Source organism: Mesoplodon mirus, assembly GCF_964341445.2.
Source record: "Mesoplodon mirus genome assembly, chromosome: 3".
Taxonomy (NCBI): Eukaryota; Metazoa; Chordata; class Mammalia; order Artiodactyla; family Ziphiidae; genus Mesoplodon; species Mesoplodon mirus.
This window is the reverse complement of record NC_138978.1, coordinates 149,629,562-149,650,532: the sequence shown is the minus strand read 5'-3', so window position 1 is coordinate 149,650,532 and position 20,971 is coordinate 149,629,562. Positions and strand designations below refer to the sequence as shown.

At 44.3% G+C, this 20,971-nt stretch overlaps 2 protein-coding genes across 3 annotated transcripts; one reads left to right on the top strand and one right to left on the bottom strand.

Annotated features, from left to right (window-relative positions):
• Window positions 1-451: 451 nt before the first annotated feature.
• LOC309799396 (dual specificity tyrosine-phosphorylation-regulated kinase 3-like) lies at window positions 452-9,917 on the top strand (the record flags this gene model as incomplete). The annotated part of the gene is made up of 3 exons (XM_082612457.1): window positions 452-718; window positions 2,595-2,706; window positions 8,343-9,917. Exons 1-3 carry the CDS (start codon window positions 642-644, stop codon window positions 9,915-9,917), a joined length of 1,764 nt encoding a protein of 587 aa, XP_082468583.1. The 5' UTR covers window positions 452-641.
• LOC309799395 (eukaryotic translation initiation factor 2D-like) lies at window positions 9,866-20,278 on the bottom strand. Of its 2 annotated transcripts, XM_082612456.1 has the most exons (8): window positions 20,106-20,274; window positions 18,988-19,178; window positions 17,412-17,495; window positions 16,848-16,938; window positions 14,161-14,268; window positions 12,083-12,336; window positions 11,465-11,582; window positions 9,866-9,973 (listed from the first exon to the last, which is right to left on the bottom strand). In XM_082612456.1, exons 1-8 carry the CDS (start codon window positions 20,159-20,161, stop codon window positions 9,961-9,963), a joined length of 915 nt encoding a protein of 304 aa, XP_082468582.1. In that variant the 5' UTR covers window positions 20,162-20,274; the 3' UTR covers window positions 9,866-9,960. The 2 variants fall into 2 exon arrangements, with proteins under 2 accessions (XP_082468582.1, XP_082468581.1); XM_082612455.1 differs by lacking the exon at window positions 9,866-9,973 and having other exon boundaries at window positions 11,346-11,582; window positions 20,106-20,278.
• Window positions 20,279-20,971: the final 693 nt, after the last annotated feature.

Genomic DNA, 20,971 nt, shown 5'->3' with positions numbered 1-20,971 from the left:
CTTCTGTTAACTCATTACCCTCCGGAGGGACGCCCCTCAGTGGAGAAGTCTGAGAAATTACCCATGTCTTTCGTTCTCATTTTATTCATATTCAAGGGAGGTTTTAGAACTCTAGGCTGCAACTTGCTAAGAGATAGCTAGCTGACCGTGAGGTGCCGGCTGCCACTTCTGAGGCAGAAATCGGGGGCTGCTATTTCACAAACCCTCCGTCAGGGCCCTTCTACCTCCCCAGCCGCGGCCCTCAGGCCTCGGCCAGCGACCAGAGAACCTCAGGCGGCGGGTTCCCAGCCTCCCGCCTCCCACCTTCCGGGGCCAGCGAGAGCTTCCGAGACACGCGCCGCTCAGTGGGGAGTGGCCTCGGCCCCGCCCCTGTGCGTGGCCACATTGTTGCGCCGAGGCGTTTCAAGGGGCGTGTCGCGGTTGCTAGGCGACCACACCACTCCCCTTCCCGCCCCTGCTGCTCCTCTGGCAGTTGTCGACCCCAGCCAGTCCCGAGCGGACGCGCTGGGAGCTGCACTGTGTGGAAGAGAGGTACCGAGGAAACGTCGCGGCCCGGGAGGCAGCCGCCCCAGCTCAGGTGGACGCTGCTCGCCTGACCGTCCAAACGCCGCCCCTCCCTCCGGGGGGTCCGGAGCTAACGGATGGGAGGCACAGCTCGCGGGCCCGGGCGGAAAGATGCGGGGCCGCCAGGAGACGGACTGCCGCCCCAGCCGCGGAGGTAACGGCGCCGGGGGATAACGCGCTGGGGCTCCCGAAGGAGCCGCTGCAGCTGGCAGGCGAGGTCGGGGGGCGTGGATGGACTGGGCTGGAGGTTGAGCGAGCCCCCAAGCAGTAAGGACGAGGGAAGGGGTCTGACTCCCTCTCCGGGACTGGCCCACCCTCTTCCTCTCCATCAGCTCCCCTGCCCCCAGCCCAGCGCGGGAGTGGGCTAGAAAGGAGTTAGGCAAAGAAGAATTCCCACCCTGGGGATTATTTCTGAAGTCCTACATCAGGGGTATATGGTAGGAACTCTGAGAAGCTGGGATGTTTTTGGTGGGGCTTTTTAGCAAACTGGGGGACACAGGGAGCAATACCTTTTCCAATAAGCCCTGTTGCTCAGAGCAGATAACCAAGGGCTTTGCCGTGAGGGGTGTAGGTGAGGGGCTCTGCCGAGTAGGACTTTTTGTGGATCGTGTTTTGAGAGATTCTCCACCTTTCATAGGATTTTACACCTTAATGGAGAGTAGGGACCACCTGCCCACTTCATTTGCATGGAGACTACCTTTGGGTAATTTCCTTTGGCTATTTATAGGAAATCTTGTAGGTCTTCAGTCTGTCTTCTTCTTTGTAAATGTGGACGTCTGTCCCATTTTGTTTGTTTTATTCGTGCTGTTGGCAAAGAATCAGTCACATCCAGAATTTTTGGTTCTTGTCAATGAAGCAGTTCCCGTAAAGGTATAATTTTATCAGAATGTAAGCATGTTTTTTAAAAAGAGAACATTCCAAAAATAATTTGTAGTGGGTTTTCTGTTTGGTTTTTGTTTTTCGGGTTTTTTTTTCTCTTTGTACTCCTATAACACATCGATTAAGAAAACTCTGGAATTTTACAAAACAGTTTTTATAAGCCACTAAAATATTCCAGCATAGTTTTAAAGATTAAAAAAAATTCTTCCCTTGCAGCTGGCTCATTATCATTGTATTCATAGTATATCATGTAAAAATGATACAATGAAATGCTGATGTGTGTTACTGGGAAATCCATGTTCTTGGTGGCAGATGAAATACATTATTCAGCGCCATCCTGTGGATTAAATAAATCCTCTCCGTCTTTTGTGTTCCCTTACAGCGGTGGAGGGAGGCACAGCGTTAAAGAGCAGAGAAAAATTATCATTTGGCATTTAGCTTCCACCATCCACCCGAAAATTAAGTGGGTAAAGATGTGAAATCCAGTACGTTTTGTAATTTAGAGAATCCCTATAGTATTTGCTGTAGAATTCACTGTAGTTTTCTACAAGTTAGATAGATGTTAAGTAGGAAAGTAAATAAATAAATATAGAGAAAGCCCTAAGAAGGCCTTTTATTTCTTGCTTGTGAGACCCAGAAGTGCGTAGACTGGAACTATTCTTCCCTTTACAACATGTGGCCAACGGCTCAGAGAGGAAGGTAGAGTAGCCAGCCAGTGGTAGAGCTGAGATTAGAATCCAAGTCTCCGACTTGAAAATACAGTTCTCTGTCTTGTTTGTTTGTTCTGGTTAGCTTTTAGGCTTCAGATTTCAACTAGCCTTCGTTTTCAAGTAGTAAGTTAAATGAGATTCTTTTGATGGTCCCTATTGTTAACAACATTCAGAAAGTAAGACGTATTTTAACAATTTCAAACTATAAACCTAGAAATGCTGTCCTTTCTTTAAAAATAAAAAAAGGAGGAAAAGTTGGGTTTCCTCCCTTCCTCTGCCAAATACCCCTGTGGTGTGTATTCAGTGCCAAAATGCAGTGTGGACATTTGTTTGTATTAATTATTCTTTGTAGCAGATATGAAGCAGTTAAAGGGTGTTTTGGAAATACAAATTTATATACTTCAGTTACTGACAGATTTTATCTGTAATCCTTTCAACTAGATTGGATGATTTTGTCTATGATAGTGTCGTGATAATAGATGAAACCAAAGGCTCACCCTGTTCAAATGCACTCTGCAATCCTTCTGAACCACCTCTACCCAGAAGACTAAATGTAAGTAAATGAAGTAATTCTTTGAGCTCTAATGGGCCTGGAAAGGAGGAAGTGCTACTTTAAATGGTCAAGGTACAGGTACATGTCACTGGTAACCCAGGCTCTTTTTTATTCACTTTTGGTTTCTCTTGACTTTGAAATAACAATTTCTGTGGTCCAAGTTCAGCTTTTCAGAATGATTTTGATTTGGAGCCCACCTATTCCTTTCAAACCACTGGGGTAAATAGGGAAAAAAACGACATGCTACTTTTATCTAGATAGTGTTTGTTTGTTTGTTTGTTTTTTTGCGGTACGCGGGCCTCTCACCGTTGTGGCCGTTGTGGCCGTTGTGGCCTCTCCCGTTGCGGAGCACAGGCTCCGGACGCGCAGGCTCAGCGGCCATGGCTGACGGGCCCAGCCACTCCGCAGCATGTGCGATCTTCCCGGACCGGGACACGAACCCGTGTCCCCTGCATTGGCAGGCGAACTCTCAACCACTGCGCCACCAGGGAAGCCCTAGATAGTGGTTATTTTTTTTTTTTTGATAGAATGATATGTACAGTGTATTATGATGGCTCATTTTAACAAGAACAAGAAACAGAAAATACCTCTGAACTTACAGATCTGCAGATTTTTCCTGCACGGTAGAAATGCAGTCCTAGCTTATTAGTATGCTTAAGAGAACCATTTTATAGATCATAAATGAAACTTGAGCAATACATTTTGGTTTCGATGCATTTAATCATTTTGGAGCTTGCAGACATTTAGCTTTTGACACCGTTTTATGTTTAAGAGAATAAATTAATTCCCATTCCCTCGGCACTCATAGAGAGGTAGGGAGAGCAGGGTTTTGGACAAGTTCCATGACAGGGAGAATCTATCCTGTGACTTTAAAATTTGCTGCATATATCATCAACGAACAAACTGAATAATTGAGTAGACTAATTTATCAATAATTCTCCTTCATATTTCTGTTTAAGACCTAAAATTATTTCTATGTAAAACACTGCTTGCATTTTTCATAGTCCTTCCCAACGGTTTGTCAGCTTTTGCCACTAAAAATCAACCCCTTCACTACTTTCAAGGCTAATAATATTACAAAATACGGGCTACATATATTTGGAAGGCTGGTCACCCTATTTTTAATCTCCTTTCCAAAGTGCAGTAAGTTTCCATTCTCCACAAGCTTATTGTTTTTAATATGTAAAAATCTCTAAGAGCTCCAGAACCACCTATATACTCGTGTGTTGACTATCAGATTTCATGGTTACTTCCTGACAATTAGCACATCTCTCTGGGAAACTTTTACAGTCCGTCATCATGTGACTTAAAGTCCATTTTAACTTTACTTCAGAGTTGGCCAGTGCTAATCACCATATAGTAGGGCAATTAAATTGTATGTTTCAGGATCAAAATGAATTTTTTTACTGTGTGGTATTCAGAGTAACACAGCTTGCAAAACATAAGATTTTAGATTCTAAAACAATGCTGTCTTTGCAAAATTTGCTGAAAAAAGTGCTTTTGACCTCTTAGTAACACTTATAGTTCATTATGCCATGACTCCATTGCGAGACGCTATTGCTCATTTCACAAAGTGCTTTGGCTTCCTTGTTTATCCAAGATGCCCTTACATTCTTGTTGTAAACTATAAATCATCTGCTCATAGGCTTTTATTGGGTTAGCTTTGTGTTGCAGAGATTTAGGGTCGAGAACGAGGGAGGGGGTGGTGTTTTATATCTGGACGAGAAGGATGTTCCTTTTCTGAATTTCTCAACAAGATCTTTAAGACTTGATTAACGCAGTTGAAGATTCTATTTGAAATGTCAAGAGTGCTCCAAACTGATCAGCTCGGTGCTTTGTGACCACCTAGAGGGGTGGGATAGGGAGGATGGGAGACGCAAGAGGGAGGAGATATGGGGACATATGTATATGTATGGCTGATTCGCTTTGTTATAAAGCAGAAACTAACACACCATTGTAAAGCAATTATACTCCAATACAGGGGTGTTAAAAAAAAAAAAAGAGCGCTCCAAATTAACAATATACATGAAGCATTCTTAAATAAAACATGATTAATCTGGCATTATTTGTCTCTCTGGATATAATTACATAGTTAAAATATTTGAAGTCGATTGCAGACATTGGTCATTTATTGTGATTATAACCCTAGACTAGAAATATATAGTGTTTTGTAACTACTTTAACATGTGTGAAAATTCTAGATTCTCCTAGAACGGAAGGAAGATTTTATTTATAGCACAGCAGACTTGATACATAATTGATTCAGAGCAGTATTTGAGTTATTACAGGAAAGGAAAGAAAGCTAAGGTGAGAACCCCTCCCTGTGTGGAAAAATTTCTTTCTGGAATTCTTCAGATTCATTGGAGGTTCAAACCTTGACAGTCCTCAGGGGACTAGACCTGAAGTGTCTTGTTCTGTTCTGGAAGGCACACTTGCAGAGAGATATACCGTGCAGCCCATAACGTGTTGAGAACGTGAATAGGATATAGTAAGGCAGCCTGACCCAGGCTGTGTGAGGTGGAGGATGTGATGGGGATGATGAGCCTCGAGAAAAAATGGGGAAGGCAGGACAGCCCCTTTTAGGTATCTGAAGGGCTTTAACATGGAAATTTGGACCCTCCTGTGTAGTTCCGGAGGGCAAAATAAGACTTAATTTGCAGAGAGAGAGATTTAGGCTCACTTTAAGGAAAAACCATGAGTCAGGAAATCCAAATGACATCCTTAATCTTATTGTAATAGTTCTGTGGAAGTTAAATTTCTGTTCTTATTAACAGTCTGTACCTGAGACCCTCTCTTTACCACAAACAGAAATGAATACCTCCAGAGCCAGCACAGCCTTACATGTAGGTAGAGTAGGTGAAATGCCCAGGGGTGGACCCTGGACCACAAATACCTTTCCTACCAGCTTGTCATTGATGACCGCGGGTCCTAGAGAGTCATTCCCTTGGGTTAAGGCATTGCTCTTTTTAAAGGTCAAATATGTCTGGAGAGATAACCCATTAAATTGCATGGCAAGTTGAAAGGAGGTTTTATGTGGGGGAGAAAGTGGGTGAGGTGTTTCCATGCATCCTAAGGGAAGGCTGATTGTGCAGGCCTTCACGGAGCAGAAGGCATAGTTAATGCCAGATGTCTGGTGGAGGGAGTCTGGAACTGCAGAGGAAGGCACCACAGAGAGAAAAGAGAAGCTGAAAGGGGAAAGGGAGGGTGTATTGGAGTTTAAACAATATATTGAGAATTTTGCCTAATTGTTACCAGTGTTTTTAACATGTTTTATAGTTTCTGAGGGTCTTTCACATATATTATTAATTATAATTTGATTCACACAACATCCTGCAAGGAGGTATTATTATCCACATTTTAAAGATAAAGAAATTGAGGCTAAGAAACTGGGCTAAAGGTTAAGCCTACCCTGGGACCTACAGTTTTTGAGCAGTGTAGCCAGGACCCCAACCTAGGCCTTCTGACTTCACATTTCTTCAGAATGTGTCCCCAGGATTTTAGCAGTAAATATTTAGATGCATTTAGGTTAGGTAGTAAAAATTTAAGGAAAACTGGTTTAGATGCATGCAAATATTTGGTTTTGTTATGTAAATCTACCTAAGACCAAATAATTATAATTCCCTAGTTCAGCCAAACCTATCTCCTAATAGATTGTAGTGCCTTGAGGTAACCTGTTTTTTGGCACTTTTATAATTGTGAACAATTAGTGCTCATGTGAATGTTAGATGGATGGATGAGGCCTTTTTTTTCCATCCCTAAAAACAGGAATGGTTATTTGACTTAATTGCTGATAAACAAAATGTTGCATTATATTTACATCTTAGCAAGGTATTTAGGTTCTGTCTGCCAGCCTGTGTTTTATTTTCTTGACTAGTGATAGTTCTCTATTTTGGTATCAGAGATCTCTCCTGGTCCGTATCTTGCCTCTTTATTGAGAAACTCAATGCCAAAGTACGGCTACCGTTGTACTGGCTGCTTTGCTTATATGTAAGATGGTGCAGTGCCTCATTTTTGTAACTGTAGTACTATATAAATGTTTAAATTGATTAAATGACCTAAAAGCAGGCAGGAACTAATGTCGTGCTTTTATAACTAAATTAGGGGCTGTCTAAAGTATGCCAACACTTAATTTTTTTTCATCCCTTTTTTGTTTTTTATATTTACATCTTTTATATTTTTATTTATATAGGTGATGGGTCAGGTGTTGTTTGCTTAGGTTATATTAAAATTCTCTTTTTTAAATGGTTGGCCACTTTGGATCATTACCTTATAATTTGCGTTATATTTTAAGAGATCATAAAGATAGCTCAGAGCTTCTCTGGAATTATCTACCCCTGATCGTAGAGGCTCTCAATCATACAGATCGGGGGTAAAGTTCTTCAGGGTCTGTTTAGAAAAATAGATGTTCTTTGAAGTATCCCAGCCTTTTTTTTTTAAAACAACAGTTTTTAGCACTTTTTTTCTTCTTTCCTTCTAGCACATTCTTATATTTTTCTTAGTATTTTTTTTAGCGTTTGGCTTTTTCATTGTCTTTCCCTCCATCGAGTTTCACAGAATCTTATTTCATTTCAGAGGTATTTAATAAGTAGAGTTTTCTTCTGTGGGTTATTGTTCCTTGCAGGAAAAGGTGATGCCAAATCAAGTAAAAAGAGTTGTATGCCTTTGTCACGTAGGCGTTTGCTGAGGGAGACTAGTGTATGTGTCTATGAGCAAGGGAAGGAGAGAGAAAGGAGACTCTTTGTCTTTAGGAGAGTTTTACAAGCAGCACCCTGGGGCCTTAGATTCTCACTGCTATTCATCAGATACATAAAGAATTGGCCTTGGTGATCTCAAGAGTTCTCTCTGGATTAGAAATTTTGTGATTCAATGAACTGAGATAGGAAGATGCGATCATTTATTTGGGGACCCAGGAGTAGATGATGAGGCCTTGGTTGATTCCAGGCCAAGGTCAACATTCAGCCCTACTGGAGAATAGTACAGGCACTAGGAGAAGCTGGTACCAGGTTATGTTAATGTTCTGGACCAAGATTCAGAAGACCTGGGGATCACATCCTGCCTCTGTCCCTGTATCATTTACAGAACACTTTAATATGTATTCATTTGCTCCTGGTACATGCCCTTAAGATTTGGGAAGATACTTGAAACAGTTTGTGAACAATATAGGACAGTATATATATAACAAGGGCCAGATTACGTGGTAGACTCGAAAAGCTGCAGCTAAGATGTGAGTGGAGCCATAGTTAGTATGGGCTTGGAGTAGTTCTAAGTGGAAGAGGGAGGACTAGCATTGGGCTTTGAAAGAGCGTAGGATTTGAGTGGATGGGGTGAAAAGATTCTCGGTAGGAAGACATACCAGTTAGAAGGAATCTAGCATGTTTCGGGTATGGTAAGATGACCGTCTTGTTTTGAACAAAGGGAGGCCTATGTAGTGGGGCTGGGGTGGCCACAGCAGTCAGGGAACCTAAGGATTAACATAACACGAGTTTCTAGAGACTCCTGCTTTTCTTATCTCACTTTTGGGCCTTTTAACTACACAACTGGCATGTTTTGTTGTTTTGTTCAGTCAGGGGGACGATTCTTTCGTTCTTCCACCGTTTTTAGTGACTTTAACATAGATTCACTTCTCTTTGCCATAGATCACCACTGAGCATTTAACAAGAGATCCTACTCAGTGCTTCCTGAATGGAGGTGAGATGAAGGTAGAACAACTATTTCAAGAATCTGGCAACAGAAGATCTGATACTTTTCAGTCAGATGGCATCAACGACTCTGAAAAATGCTCTCCTACAGTTTCTCAGGGTAAAAGTTCAGATCGTGTGAATACAGTAAAATCCAGCAGTTCATCCAAAGCATCCAAAGTGTTGCCTCTGACTCCAGAACAAGCACTGAAGCAGTATAAACACCACCTCACTGCTTATGAGAAGCTGGAAATCATCAATTATCCAGAAATTTACTTTGTGGGTCCAAATGCCAAAAAAAGACATGGAGTTATCGGTGGTCCCAATAATGGGGGTTATGATGATGCAGATGGGGCCTACATTCACGTGCCTCGAGACCATCTAGCTTATCGATATGAGGTGCTGAAAATTATTGGCAAGGGCAGTTTTGGGCAGGTAGCCCGGGTCTATGATCACAAACTTCGACAGTACGTGGCCCTGAAGATGGTACGCAATGAAAAGCACCTCCATCGCCAAGCAGCCGAGGAGATCCGGATTTTGGAGCATCTTAAAAAGCGGGATAAAACCGGTAGCATGAACGTTATTCATATGCTGGAAAGTTTCACGTTCCGGAACCATGTTTGCATGGCCTTTGAGTTACTGAGCGTAGACCTTTATGAGCTCATGAAAAAAAACAAGTTCCAGGGTTTTAGTATCCAGTTGGTTCGCAAGTTTGCTCAATCCATCTTGCAATCCTTGGATGCTCTCCACAGAAACAAGATCATTCACTGTGACCTGAAGCCAGAAAACATTCTCCTGAAACGCTATGGGCACAGTGCGACTAAGGTCATTGACTTTGGGTCCAGCTGTTTTGAGTACCGGAAGCTTGACACCTATATCCAGTCTCGGTTCTACAGAGCTCCAGAGATCATCTTAGGAAGCCGCTACAGCACGTCCATTGACATGTGGAGTTTTGGCTGCATCCTTGCAGAACTTTTAACAGGACATCCTCTCTTCCCTGGAGAGGATGAAGGAGACCAGCTGGCCTGTATGATGGAGCTTCTAGGGATGCCACCACCAAAACTCCTGGAGCAATCCAAACATGCCAAGTACTTTATTAACTCCAGGGGCCTACCTCGCTACTGTTTTGTGACCAGTCGGGCAGATGGGAGGGTTGTGTTTGTGGGCGGTCGTTCACGGAGGGGTAAGAAGCGGGGTCCCCCAGGCAGCAAAGACTGGCGGACAGCACTGAAGGGGTGTGATGATTACTTCTTCATAGACTTTTTGAAAAGGTGTCTTACCTGGGACCCCTCTGCCCGCCTGACCCCAGCTCAAGCACTAAGACACCCTTGGATTAGCAAGTCTGTGCCCAGACCTCTCACCATTGAAAAGGTGTCAGGCAAAAGGGTAGTAAACCCTGCAAATGCTTTCCAGGGCCTGGGTTGCAAGCTGCCTCCAATTGTACGAATAGCCAATAAGCTTAAAGCTAAGTTAATGTCAGAAACCAGTGGTGGTATACCTCTGTGCACTGTATTGCCAAAACTGATTAGCTAATGGACAGCTGGTGTGCTCAGAGATGATATGTAGGTATTTTTAATCATCTTGCAAACCTGAAAATGGAAAAAAAGAAACAACACCAAGCCCATTAATGGATATGTTTTTGGTAGACTAGATATCTTTTTTTAACAAGGCAAAGCATTTTTATATGACTGTAAAAGAACTCTTGGGGCTTCCCTGGTGGCGCAGTGGTTGAGAATCTGCCTGCCAATGCAGGGGACACGAGCTCGAGCCCTGGTCTGGGAAGATCCCACATGCCGCGGAGCAGCTAAGTCCGTAAGCCACAATTACTGAGCCTGCGCATCTGGAGCCTGTGCTCCGCAACAAGAGAGGCTTCGATACTGAGAGGCCCGCGCACCGCGATGAAGGGTGGCCCCCACTTGCCGCAACTAGAGAAAGCCCTTGCACAGAAACGAAGACCCAACACAGCCATAAATAAATAAATAATTAATTAAAAAAAAAAAAAAAAAAAAAAAAAAAAAAGAACTCTTGAAGGGCTAATTACCTAACCAGCTTGTATTGGCCATCCTGGGATACATAGTAAAAGACTTTTTATAAGTCAGTGCATCTTTTGTTATTATTGTCAGGTGTTCACCAACCTGTGTATTATTCTGTGGGTTTAAATCCTTTTCTCTCAAGGTAGACGATATACCAGAAAGTATATCCTGAACGTTCACTTCTAGTCTCCCTCGGCATCTGTTCCAGAGGCTTAATTTGGGACATGGCCGTAGTTATAGATGAGACTGAAAACTAGATCTGCCGCGCACTCCAGACCCCACATGGGTATAGAATGCCTTAAAGAAGCTCACATGTAGAGGAAGAGAATTACATTAAAACCCCTTCTTTAAAAAACAGAGCAAAATTCTCAGAAAGAAGTTCAGACTTGAGGTGAAAATCAATAAGCAACTCTCCTGACATGATAATATTTACTGGGTGCTTATTAAATGTCAGGTTATTCGATCTTGACAGCAATCTTACAAGTGTTAGAAATCAGGGCTCAGAGAAGCCTGGTAATGGGCTCAAATACACCTTTGCTCCAACACCCTGGGGAGCTGGCTTTTGAGCCCAGATGGCTCAGTCTTCAAAGTCCAGGTTCAACCCACATGTAACACTCCCTCTGCTGGTGGCTGTGTGTGCGGGTCGGGTGGGGGGGTTCACACCGATTCTTCCTGCTGACACAATCTAATCTGGCCCACCTACTCTTCAGAAAGGTGAGGGGACTGAAGCCTCCAGGACAAACAGGCTGCCCCAGGGCCCTTCCGGGGCCGGACATGCTGCCCAATCCGTAAAAGAGCCCAGAATCACCACAGCAGAGGCAGTGATCAAAGCGCCTTGCGAATTTTAACCTTCATTTCCTCGACGTCCTTTCACTGGCTAAAACTGAAGTCTTTAAAACTCAGTATTTGCCAGGTCAACCCTCCACTTCGCTCTTTCCACATCATGTCCCTAAAACAATTCCCCCATCAGCCTTGTCCCATCCTACCACCAAAGAGCAGGAGACAGACCCACCGCCCGGCCCCCAGCCCACACCATGCCTTCCATACCAGCAGGAGAACATGTGGCTGCCCAGGAGAGTGCTGGTGAGTAAAGGGAGGTCAGCCTTTTTGACGCAGTACTTCAAAGCACGCAAGAAGCATCTCTGCAACAGTTCGTCCATTTGCTCTGCAAGGAGAAGACAAGAACCACATCCTTCCTGAGGGCCGCAGAAGGCCCGCGCAGCACAAGATAAGTCCCCGCACGGTGACATCCGTACCTCACCCCTCAGCTCTGAAGGAGCCCATTCCCAGGCACCAAAGCTCCCAGACTCTCTAGAACACTGAGCCTTTACAGAGGTCTGACCCCACAGAGGGGGTCAGGCCACAAAGTCCCACCCAGCCAGGCGCGGATGCTTCTCTGATAGAGAAGTCAGAGCCAGAAGAAAACTAAGAGGGCCGTGTAGCTGGGATCAGTCCAAATAGCAGAGCCGACGGGTATCCAGGGAAACGCGACATATTCGGAAGACTCCCAGGTAAGATGGCAAAGGGCTGTGGCACCACCCTCACCAAAACTAAGGCCTTTCCCCGCCCCTCCCAGAGCCGTGGCGCCGCTCTGGTGGGAAGCAGAGCCGAGCGCTTCAGTCCCTACACTGAGAGGCGAGCGCCCTGCTCCTGCCAGAGCTGTACCTTGAAGGGTCTTGCTGTCCGTGGGCTCTGGGCTCAGGCCCCCGACACTGGGGTCTTCTGTAGCTTCCGACGGGGACTTCTCCCCACACCTCTGCTCAACCTCCCCCTCCTCCTCCTCTCCCGCCAGGGTCAGGCGCCTCATGTCTCCCTGCAAGGTGGTGTCTGCCTGGACAGACCCCTTCTCTTCACTGAGATCTGGGGGATCCAGGGCCAGTGGAGCAATGGATGGTGGAGAGGACTTGTCTCCAGATCGCCTGCAAAAGCCTCATGTCAGAAACACTGAGCAGCAGCCACAACACTCTCCAGCCCCGGTCAGGGGGTCAGCAGGGGTCCAGAGAGAGTAAGACCCACAGGCAGGGGTGTCCAGGAGAGGCCAGAGAACCTGGGTGTGCCTCTCAACTCTGTTTCCAATTCTGGGCCCAGAGAAGTCCCATGCCTCAGTTTCCTCATCTTTGAAATGGGGAGAGTAATTCTTGCCTCCTCCTTAACCCAAACAGAAATTCAGGGACAGAGAAAAATTAAAGACAACATAGTTAAAGTGGAGCTCCCCTTCCAAAGTATTCCCTTCATAGAAATTAAAAATAAAACCATTTTGAATTAAATAACCAAATGAAGATTGCAAACGCATCTGTAGTACCAGGTTGGTGAAATACAAACCCAAGGTTGAGCGTATGGAACAAATTACAAACACCTGGACTGCTCAAGACTGCTCAAGACTGCTTCTGTGTTAAATCAGAATGCAATCTAAAATAGATAAATGACAAGGACCAACTGTATAGCACAGGGAACTATATTCAATACCTTGTAATAACCTTTAATGGAAAAGAATCCGAGAAAAAACATATATGTATATATCTATATCTAGAATCACTAGATATACTAATGGTCACTAGAATCACTTGGCTGTACACCTGAAACTAACACAACACTGTACATCAACTATACCTCAACTGAAAAAAAAGAATGCAATCTAACCTGCAGAGTAGAGATTACAATGGCTTTATGCCACTAAGCCTTATGAAGACAGGAAAAAAAGGGACGCCACATAGCAGAGCGGTAAAAACAAAAAGCATTATGTTGTTAACTAAGATTATGCAAGTCAAACAAAGTTTTACTAACAGCCGCAGCAAGGCTTATTAAGTATGGCTACTAGTGAGGCCAGAGCGTATGTTTAGGCTATTCTGATCAGGTAAATACCGTAAGTGTTTTCAAAGGGCGGGAGGAGGGGAGACTGAGGCAGCCACTGATAAAACAATTTAGACAACAAGACCTTAACTGCCCAGACTAACAGTCAGAAAACAAGGTGCTGGGAGTACGTGAGTAAGCAGCCCTCAGATGCCTGCTGAAACCCACACTGATGAGGCTGTACCTCCAGCAAACCAGGGCTTGGCCAATACTTGTAAAATAAGTAACTCCAAGACTGACTCAAAACGTAAGGGTAAATCTATACCAACAGGCCACACAACACTTGGCCAGAAGACCAGGTATACTGCTTTCGAGAAAAGCACTACTTACTATTTTGGTTAAATGACAAGAAAATAACCAGAAAATAAACTCACATACAGCTCCAGAGAGCAACTGTCACAGTGAGAAAGTGCAAGTTCTGTAATGAGGAGGAGATCCTAAATGTGGAACTTGAACAACAGGAAAGTCATCAGGTTGTCACCCTGGTGCCTGAGGACCTACTCTACTTTGATTTGGATTCAGATGTGAGAATTCCCGAGCACTCATCATGGGGTCAGAAAATGCCTAAATGTACACGGCAGAAAAGGCTAGATCGACCAGTGCCATAAAAATAAAGAATATCACTGTACTGAGAGGCAGAGAAGACAATCCCTAAGGCCTTCTTCCAGCCCTAGGATTCTATAATTCACCTAGAAAATAAAGTTCTCGGTAATTTCTTTTCTAAACAGGCCAAAAAAAAATCTTTTCTCCACATTTTGCAAGGAAATTAATGTCTAGGGTCAGCAACTTGACTAAGGACACAGCAGGGATCAAAACTCTCGCTTCTCAATCCAGGCCCTGTGCTCCCTCCGCCCACCCAGCTCCCTATAAAACAGAAAAAGCATGGAACCCACCACAAGTGGTCCTGGTAGGTGTGGAGCACAGAGAAGCCCCTTCCCTTCACACCTGAGGTCAGCATCTCAGCTGTGGACATGGCAGCAACTCCGATGGCAACGGGGGCTCTGAGAAGGAGGAGGTCAGAGACGAGGGTCAGGGAAAGTCTTCCAGGAGGGCACATGTCAGGACCAGGTTTCTACACATGTGTTCAAAGCACCACGGTTGCAAATCTGAAGCATCCACTTGTATCACAGAGCTAAAACTCGGTGCAGTCTCAATCTTATTCAAATTACCTACACATATGACTTTCAAAAATTCCTTGACCAAATATTCCCTTCTGTGTAAGTAACTCCTCTACTGATGTTATCATTCTTATATTCTTATTATGAACCAAACCCAGGCAGGACTCAGAAGGATATTTAAAGTTCCCTTTCTTCAATTTCAAAAAATAAATTATCTCCCCTATCCTAAAAAAGGCATAGCCATCCTATATGGAAATTCAGAAGGGAGGCCATTCATATGCCTTAAATTAGGCTGAGGGATGCCAGAGGGAAGAGAGAAGAGAGATACAGTGGTACCAACGAAAGGTTCCTTCTGAGTGGGTTCTTTGTAACAGGCCTTGCTCTGTATAACATCTATCTAAGAACTGGATGTGTCCAAAATATCAGAAACAACCACATTTACAATAACTACAAAAAACTTCCAAAGCCCAAATGGGAAATCTCTGTCAGCCCACTGTTACTCAGCAATGCTCACACATTGCCTGTAAGGATCGGTGTCCAGCTGGCTAACAGGAGGGGAATATACAAGCCTGGCAACGTTGCCTGGACCCAAGGGAGACGATTCAAGGGCAGATTTCCCAACACCTGAACTTCAAAAAAAACGTTTGCTAATCCGGTGGCTCCACTTCCTGTGCCCATGGGTCAGTTCCTGCCACAGAATCTTTGAATTTGGCTTCTTTCCCAGTTCCTAAAAGACGGGTCTTTGTCTTCCACCCTTGGAATCGTCAATGGCTCAAGAACTTCGGTCTCGAACCTGTCTTGTAGTTTTCGTAAACTCCCTTGTACCCTCACCCCCTTCCATAAACCACCTAGGATTCATTCCCACATACATTCTAAATGCCAAACTCAGAGGCCAAATACACATTTATGTAGTTTTCTCCGATCTTGGATAGAATACTCGGGGGAAAAAAACAATAATTTCACCATTCTTTTCAACTTCAAGTTTTGCTACAGGTAAACAAGGAAGGAAACATTTCTAGGTGCTTGGTTCCCAAAGGTTCAAGGAAAATGGGAGAATATAAGCAACAAAAATAAGATCTTTAAACACTGACCCCTCCCATGCCTACCATGTTTCCCTCTCAAAGAAGCAATGAGTAAAATAATAAGATGTCGTTTTTCATTCAGGATGATACAAATGAAAATGACCCATCATATCCAGTGTCGGTGAGCATGTAAGGAAACAGGCTCCATATACCCTGTAGGTAGGAGGGAAAACTGACACAGCATTTTTATAGGGCAACAGAAAATATGCACGATCTTCAGCCAAACAGTTCTGCTCCCTAGTATCTACTTTAGAAAAATATTGGCACTAGTGTCCCTAGAGGCCTCAGGAAGATCTTGTTTGTGATAGAGACGAAGTAGAGGCAACCACAATGTCCACTAGAAGAGGACTTTTCCCATCACCCCACAGTGGGTAAAAAGATTCAGCTTATCTGTGCTTGCTGACATGGAACATGTCCCCACTACCTGAAGTGAAAAAGTAATAGGGATAAAGTTTGTTCATTTGTATTTTTAAACATACACACCCCAAACCATACATTTTATATGCACGTGTATATATGCATTGAAGAAGGCTGACAAGGACGTGCATCAGAATGATAATGGTTACTTCTAGGAGAAAAGGATTATGGGGTGAGAGGGTTTCGATTTTTCAAAACTGTTCATACCATTACTTCCTAATTTATTTTAAAAAAGAGACACTGTGGTGATGGCTGAACAACCCTGTAAATATACTAAAAAAAAGTCACTGAATCGTACATTTGAAACAGGTGAATTTTATAGTATGAAAACTATATCTCAATAAATCTATTAAAAATAATTAAAAGATGAGGATGATGATGTGGATGTTCGACAAAAATAATGTTGAAGTCATGCAAGGCAGGAAAGACCAAGAAAATGTCACAGAGAGGAGACTAAGAAGACATGACAACTAAATGCAATGTGGTACCCTGGACTGGATTCTTGAACACAAAAAAAGAGAAAAAAGACATCGTGGGAAAACTGGGGAAATATGCATAAAGTCTGTAATAGTGTCAAAAGGACTGAACCAATGTTAATTCCTTAGTGTTGATAACTGTACTGTGGTTATACAAGATGTTATCATTACAGGAAGCTGGGTAAGGAGTATTTCAGGACTCTGTACTATACTTGCAACTCTTCTGTAAATCTAAGAAAAAAAGTTTTAAAGGAGAAAAAAAACAAATAAATTTTAAAAAGGAAGAAGCAGCAGCAGGAGCAAATACCCTTGGCCCAGATGTATGGACACCCCACAGGCTCACTGCCATTCCCCACTCTCTGATTGCTCAGGAAGAATATGTTTTTTCTTTTAATCCTTTATCCATATGCTGTGAAGTTGTCATTCCCACCCCTCCCAAGTTTTCCCTAAGTTTTTTCCCCACAGGCACAGCTGACTGGCACAGTACCTGTTCCCCACCAAGGCAATGGCACAGAGGTCACCCTTCTGTACCCGAGGCAGACCAGCAGGGGGCACCACTAGCCCTGGCAGCATCAAATCTGCAGGAAACAAAAGCATCGCAACTAACTCCACAGTTTACTGCGTCATTTACTCACTTGCTCAACAAACATACATTTGTTAAGCATCAACTACATTATTCATAGTGAAAATAAAAAGTGGCAAACTGAGGGTCAGACCTTTTCCTTCTGGGAGACTAGTGGTCAAACTGAAGCACCAAGCTGAGGGTCCACTTCCATGATCTATCTTATTCTGGTTTTCTAAATTCAGTTTATTAATCTAAAGTATAGCATATGGCAGTTCACAGAGCACTTTCATGTCACTTATCTTATTTAAGCCTTACAGCAGGGTCAGAGAGCTTATGGAAGCAGCCAAGTAAGAGATGCAACAGACATGAGGGAAGAATTCTACTTTTCAATCATATGAATGCACAAAATGGGTACATTTATTAAAGTAGTTGGCCTTTACTAAGTAGGTTTCAGCCACTATCCAGAATATAGGAAAATACTCTTACCTGCTCCCCCCACCAGTTTTTCAAGCACCAGGGGCCATGTTGTAAATGTTGCTAGAAGATCAGGATAAGACCACAGGGTGTACACTGTCCAAGAAGAGAGCCAGAAAACACTTACTGCCCAAAAGCCAACCCCCTGGGGAATGGCAAAGCCAAACACTGAGGCCACATTAATCAACATGTAGAAAAGAAACTCAAGTCAAAGCTAGAGAGAAGGTTGTAAGGGGATGCCCAAAGAAGCTGCATTCTTTTTTTTTTATTAGGTTACCCCAAGTTTGTGAAGCGGTTTATATGTTATATGCTATTTACTTGAGAATCCTTGCTTCCTTTAGCCTTAGAGACCTGCATTCTTTACATATTTATACTGAGCTCTTTGCAGTAGTTTCTCTCAATCTACGATCTTGAGAAGTTATCACTTTTACTGGTCGGAAGACACATGAAGTGAGCTACAGCTCTAAGAGTCTGTTTAGCTGCCAAAGTTGGATATTTATGTGTAAGGCTAAAACTAGTGATGAAGTGAACATCTGCTTTTGCCTGTCCAGTATCCCTTTTCCCCTCTCTGGGAACTGAGTGCCCCTTTTCCTGTGGGAAACACATTCCATATAGTTTACATCAGGCTGACTCCCTTCTCAAAGAGGCTGCAGTCTTGAAGAAGGCGGAGACTTAAGAAACTGGGTGTCACTTGAGACTTGGAGGCACCTATTGTTCCACCTGGACGGCAGCAGCCAAACATGCCCATAGTGGATAAAAGTAGGGACAGAGCCCCAACGAGGATTCCTTTTATGTCCTCAGAAGCAAGTAATCCGAAACCAGGCCGCCAGCCTGTAATAAATTCTGAAACTTTCCCATGTTTATTATTTTTATTCTCTCTGTTTCCACAGGGATTAGCAGTAAAACCCTTAGATCAAAAAGGGCTTGTATGTGTACAGCAGCAAAGCAGGGTGGGGGTGGGGGTGGCCTGGGGTAGGAGACTGCACTGCGCTGCTGCAGCCAAGCTGGGAGGAAGAAAAGCCCCCAAATGACAAAGTAGGTGTCAGCAGCCATGGAAAAGAGAAAAGGACACTGCCTCTCTGAGATCTGTGACAAAGAAAGCAAGCAAAGTATCCTGAGAGCCAGACAAGAGCCTAAGAAAGAATCCCTGTGAGACATCGCAACCAAAGTCCACCACTAAGACAGCTGGGTATGGAGTTTAACTAACCCAGCTTCTTTCCCATCACAGTATCTCTTCAGTATCTTAAGAAAATTCCACTAGTGAAAGTTTTAAGAAGCATTTTTTACATGCCCTGAAACTCCACCCTTTTCACGACCTCGGCTCCAATCCCTACTTAACCCACTAGAAACCAGTGTTTCCTCACCTCAGAATTTCCCTTGGCAACCACCCTCTTTTTGTGTTAACCCTTTTTTCCCCTCACTTCTATAGCAGTTTCTGATCTTGAAAGACCCAATTCTAGGGACACTAAGTCCAAAAAGATTCTTAGGGAGATTTTGCATTTATTTGTTTTAAGGAAGACAGATTAATGGAAGAAACAGATGTTAGGCAAGGACCATAGTAATGGCCATCTCCATCCCATTGCCATACCTGTCGGATATAGATTTTTCTCCAGTTCAAATAGGATGGGGTTACCACCACTCACGTACACAGTCACTGCATCCCCTCTGTGAGCATACAACTTCACAATGTTGAGTTCTTCCTTTCCAGGTACTAACTCAGAGACCTGATCCGTTCCAAGAGTGGGGAAAACAGCTGTCACATCGGCCCGAAGCTTTCTCCTGCAGAGAGCACACATACCTGGTATGTATGCTGCCTGGATGGATTTTAATAAATATTGAGGACTCAAGACTTACTATAAAATCACGAGGCCCAAGAAAAAGACTGGTTGATGATGCCTTATTCTCACTCTTCCAAAACATCCCATTCTCTTTCTCATCCAATGTCTCATCTATTTTCACATGTTCCTGGGGCATGTCTTTCCATTTTACAAAGAGAGGAAAAAACTGAGATCCGGTAAGCGACCCAAGTTAGCCTGCCACTGGAAACTAAGCCCTGCCTTCCTGACTCCACACATAGCTCCTGGACCCACTCCTTTCTCATCTATGCTTGCCAAATCTGTCAACTTATGATTAAACAGCTCTGCTAGGGCACCAAGAATGACAACTATAGAACACTGCCTCCAAAATTCCCAAGGTGACACCTTCATTTGCAAAACTGAACAGATACAGTTCTTACCACATGTGCCTTATCCCCTCTCACCTCACCCTCCACCTGTCTCTCCTGCCAGTGGTAATCACTAGACACTTCTTCTCGTATACTTGTAGTTCTCTGTGCCCCATCTAATCTCTCCCAAGGGACTCAAAGCTCTTGGTAGGGCAGGGACCCCGTTTTCCTTCATTTTGGCATCCTCCACGACACCTTAAACAGACTGCAGTCAATACGCGCTGATTGAATTATACGCTTTCTCGTAAACTCACTAAAATATCCAAAAGACAGCCTGGGAGATAAATCAGGCCTCCTCTCCATCTTCACTCTCAAAACACGTCTAACTTACCCTTGCCCGCCCCCCGGGATCCCTTCTCCGGCTGTACCCCTCGGCCTCCACCCCAAGTCGGCTGACCCAGCCCAGAAAAGGCTGGGAGCCAGCCGAGCTTGAGAGATGTCTGGGTGCCCTGGTGGGCAGAGCAGGCTCTTCTCTCCCTCACCTGTCCGACCCCTTGATGGCCGTGTTGGACTTGACCCGAAAGGCCTTGGCAAACATGTCTGCTGGAGTGGCCTGGGGAAGAGAAGGCGACCACAGCAGCCAGGGACTGTCAGGAAAGCGTGAGCACCGCAGCTTCCCAACCCGCAGTCCTGGGGGCAGCCATGCTTGGGCCCGGCTGGGAAAAGGGCCCGGCTGGAAACCGGGGCCGCGCAGCTTCGCGGCCGCCCCTAATGGCAACGCTGGGAACTGAAGCATGGGGGGCGGGGCCGGAGAAGGCGGGGCGGATCCCTGCGCGGAGCGGTGCACCCTTTGGCCTCACCCCTTCTGCCGGGCTCTGCGCCTAGGCGAGTGGCTTGAGCGGGCGCGTCTGTAGTATCTCTGGGGCCAACAGCGATTCCGTTCATTTTTGCTCCATCAGCGTTCTAGTGTGTTGAGTAGCAGCTCTGCCAGCTCTCATTCCATGCAGTTTAGTTCAGCTGCACAAAATTAATTGAACTCGTGTTTTCTTAAACTTGCAGGCCTCTTGAATGGTTTTCTTCAGGGCTTTTGTTTCTTAAGATCTTTACATTTTATTGCACACTTGGGGCCTCAGCTAGAATTCTTTCCGAGATTTTCTCCTTCCTGTTTTTTAATTTACATGAGGTGATAATAACAATAACAGGGAATCCACTTTAGTCCGAGGTTTGACCTCCTGTTAAGAGGAAAAAACTATACAAATGATCTTCAAATCTGTTATTTAAAACTATTTTTTTTTTTTTTTGCGGTATGCGGGCCTCTCACTGCTGTGGCCTCTCCCGTTGCGGAGCACAGGCTCCGGACGCGCAGGCTCAGCGGCCATGACTTAGGCTCAGTGGCCATAGCTCAGGA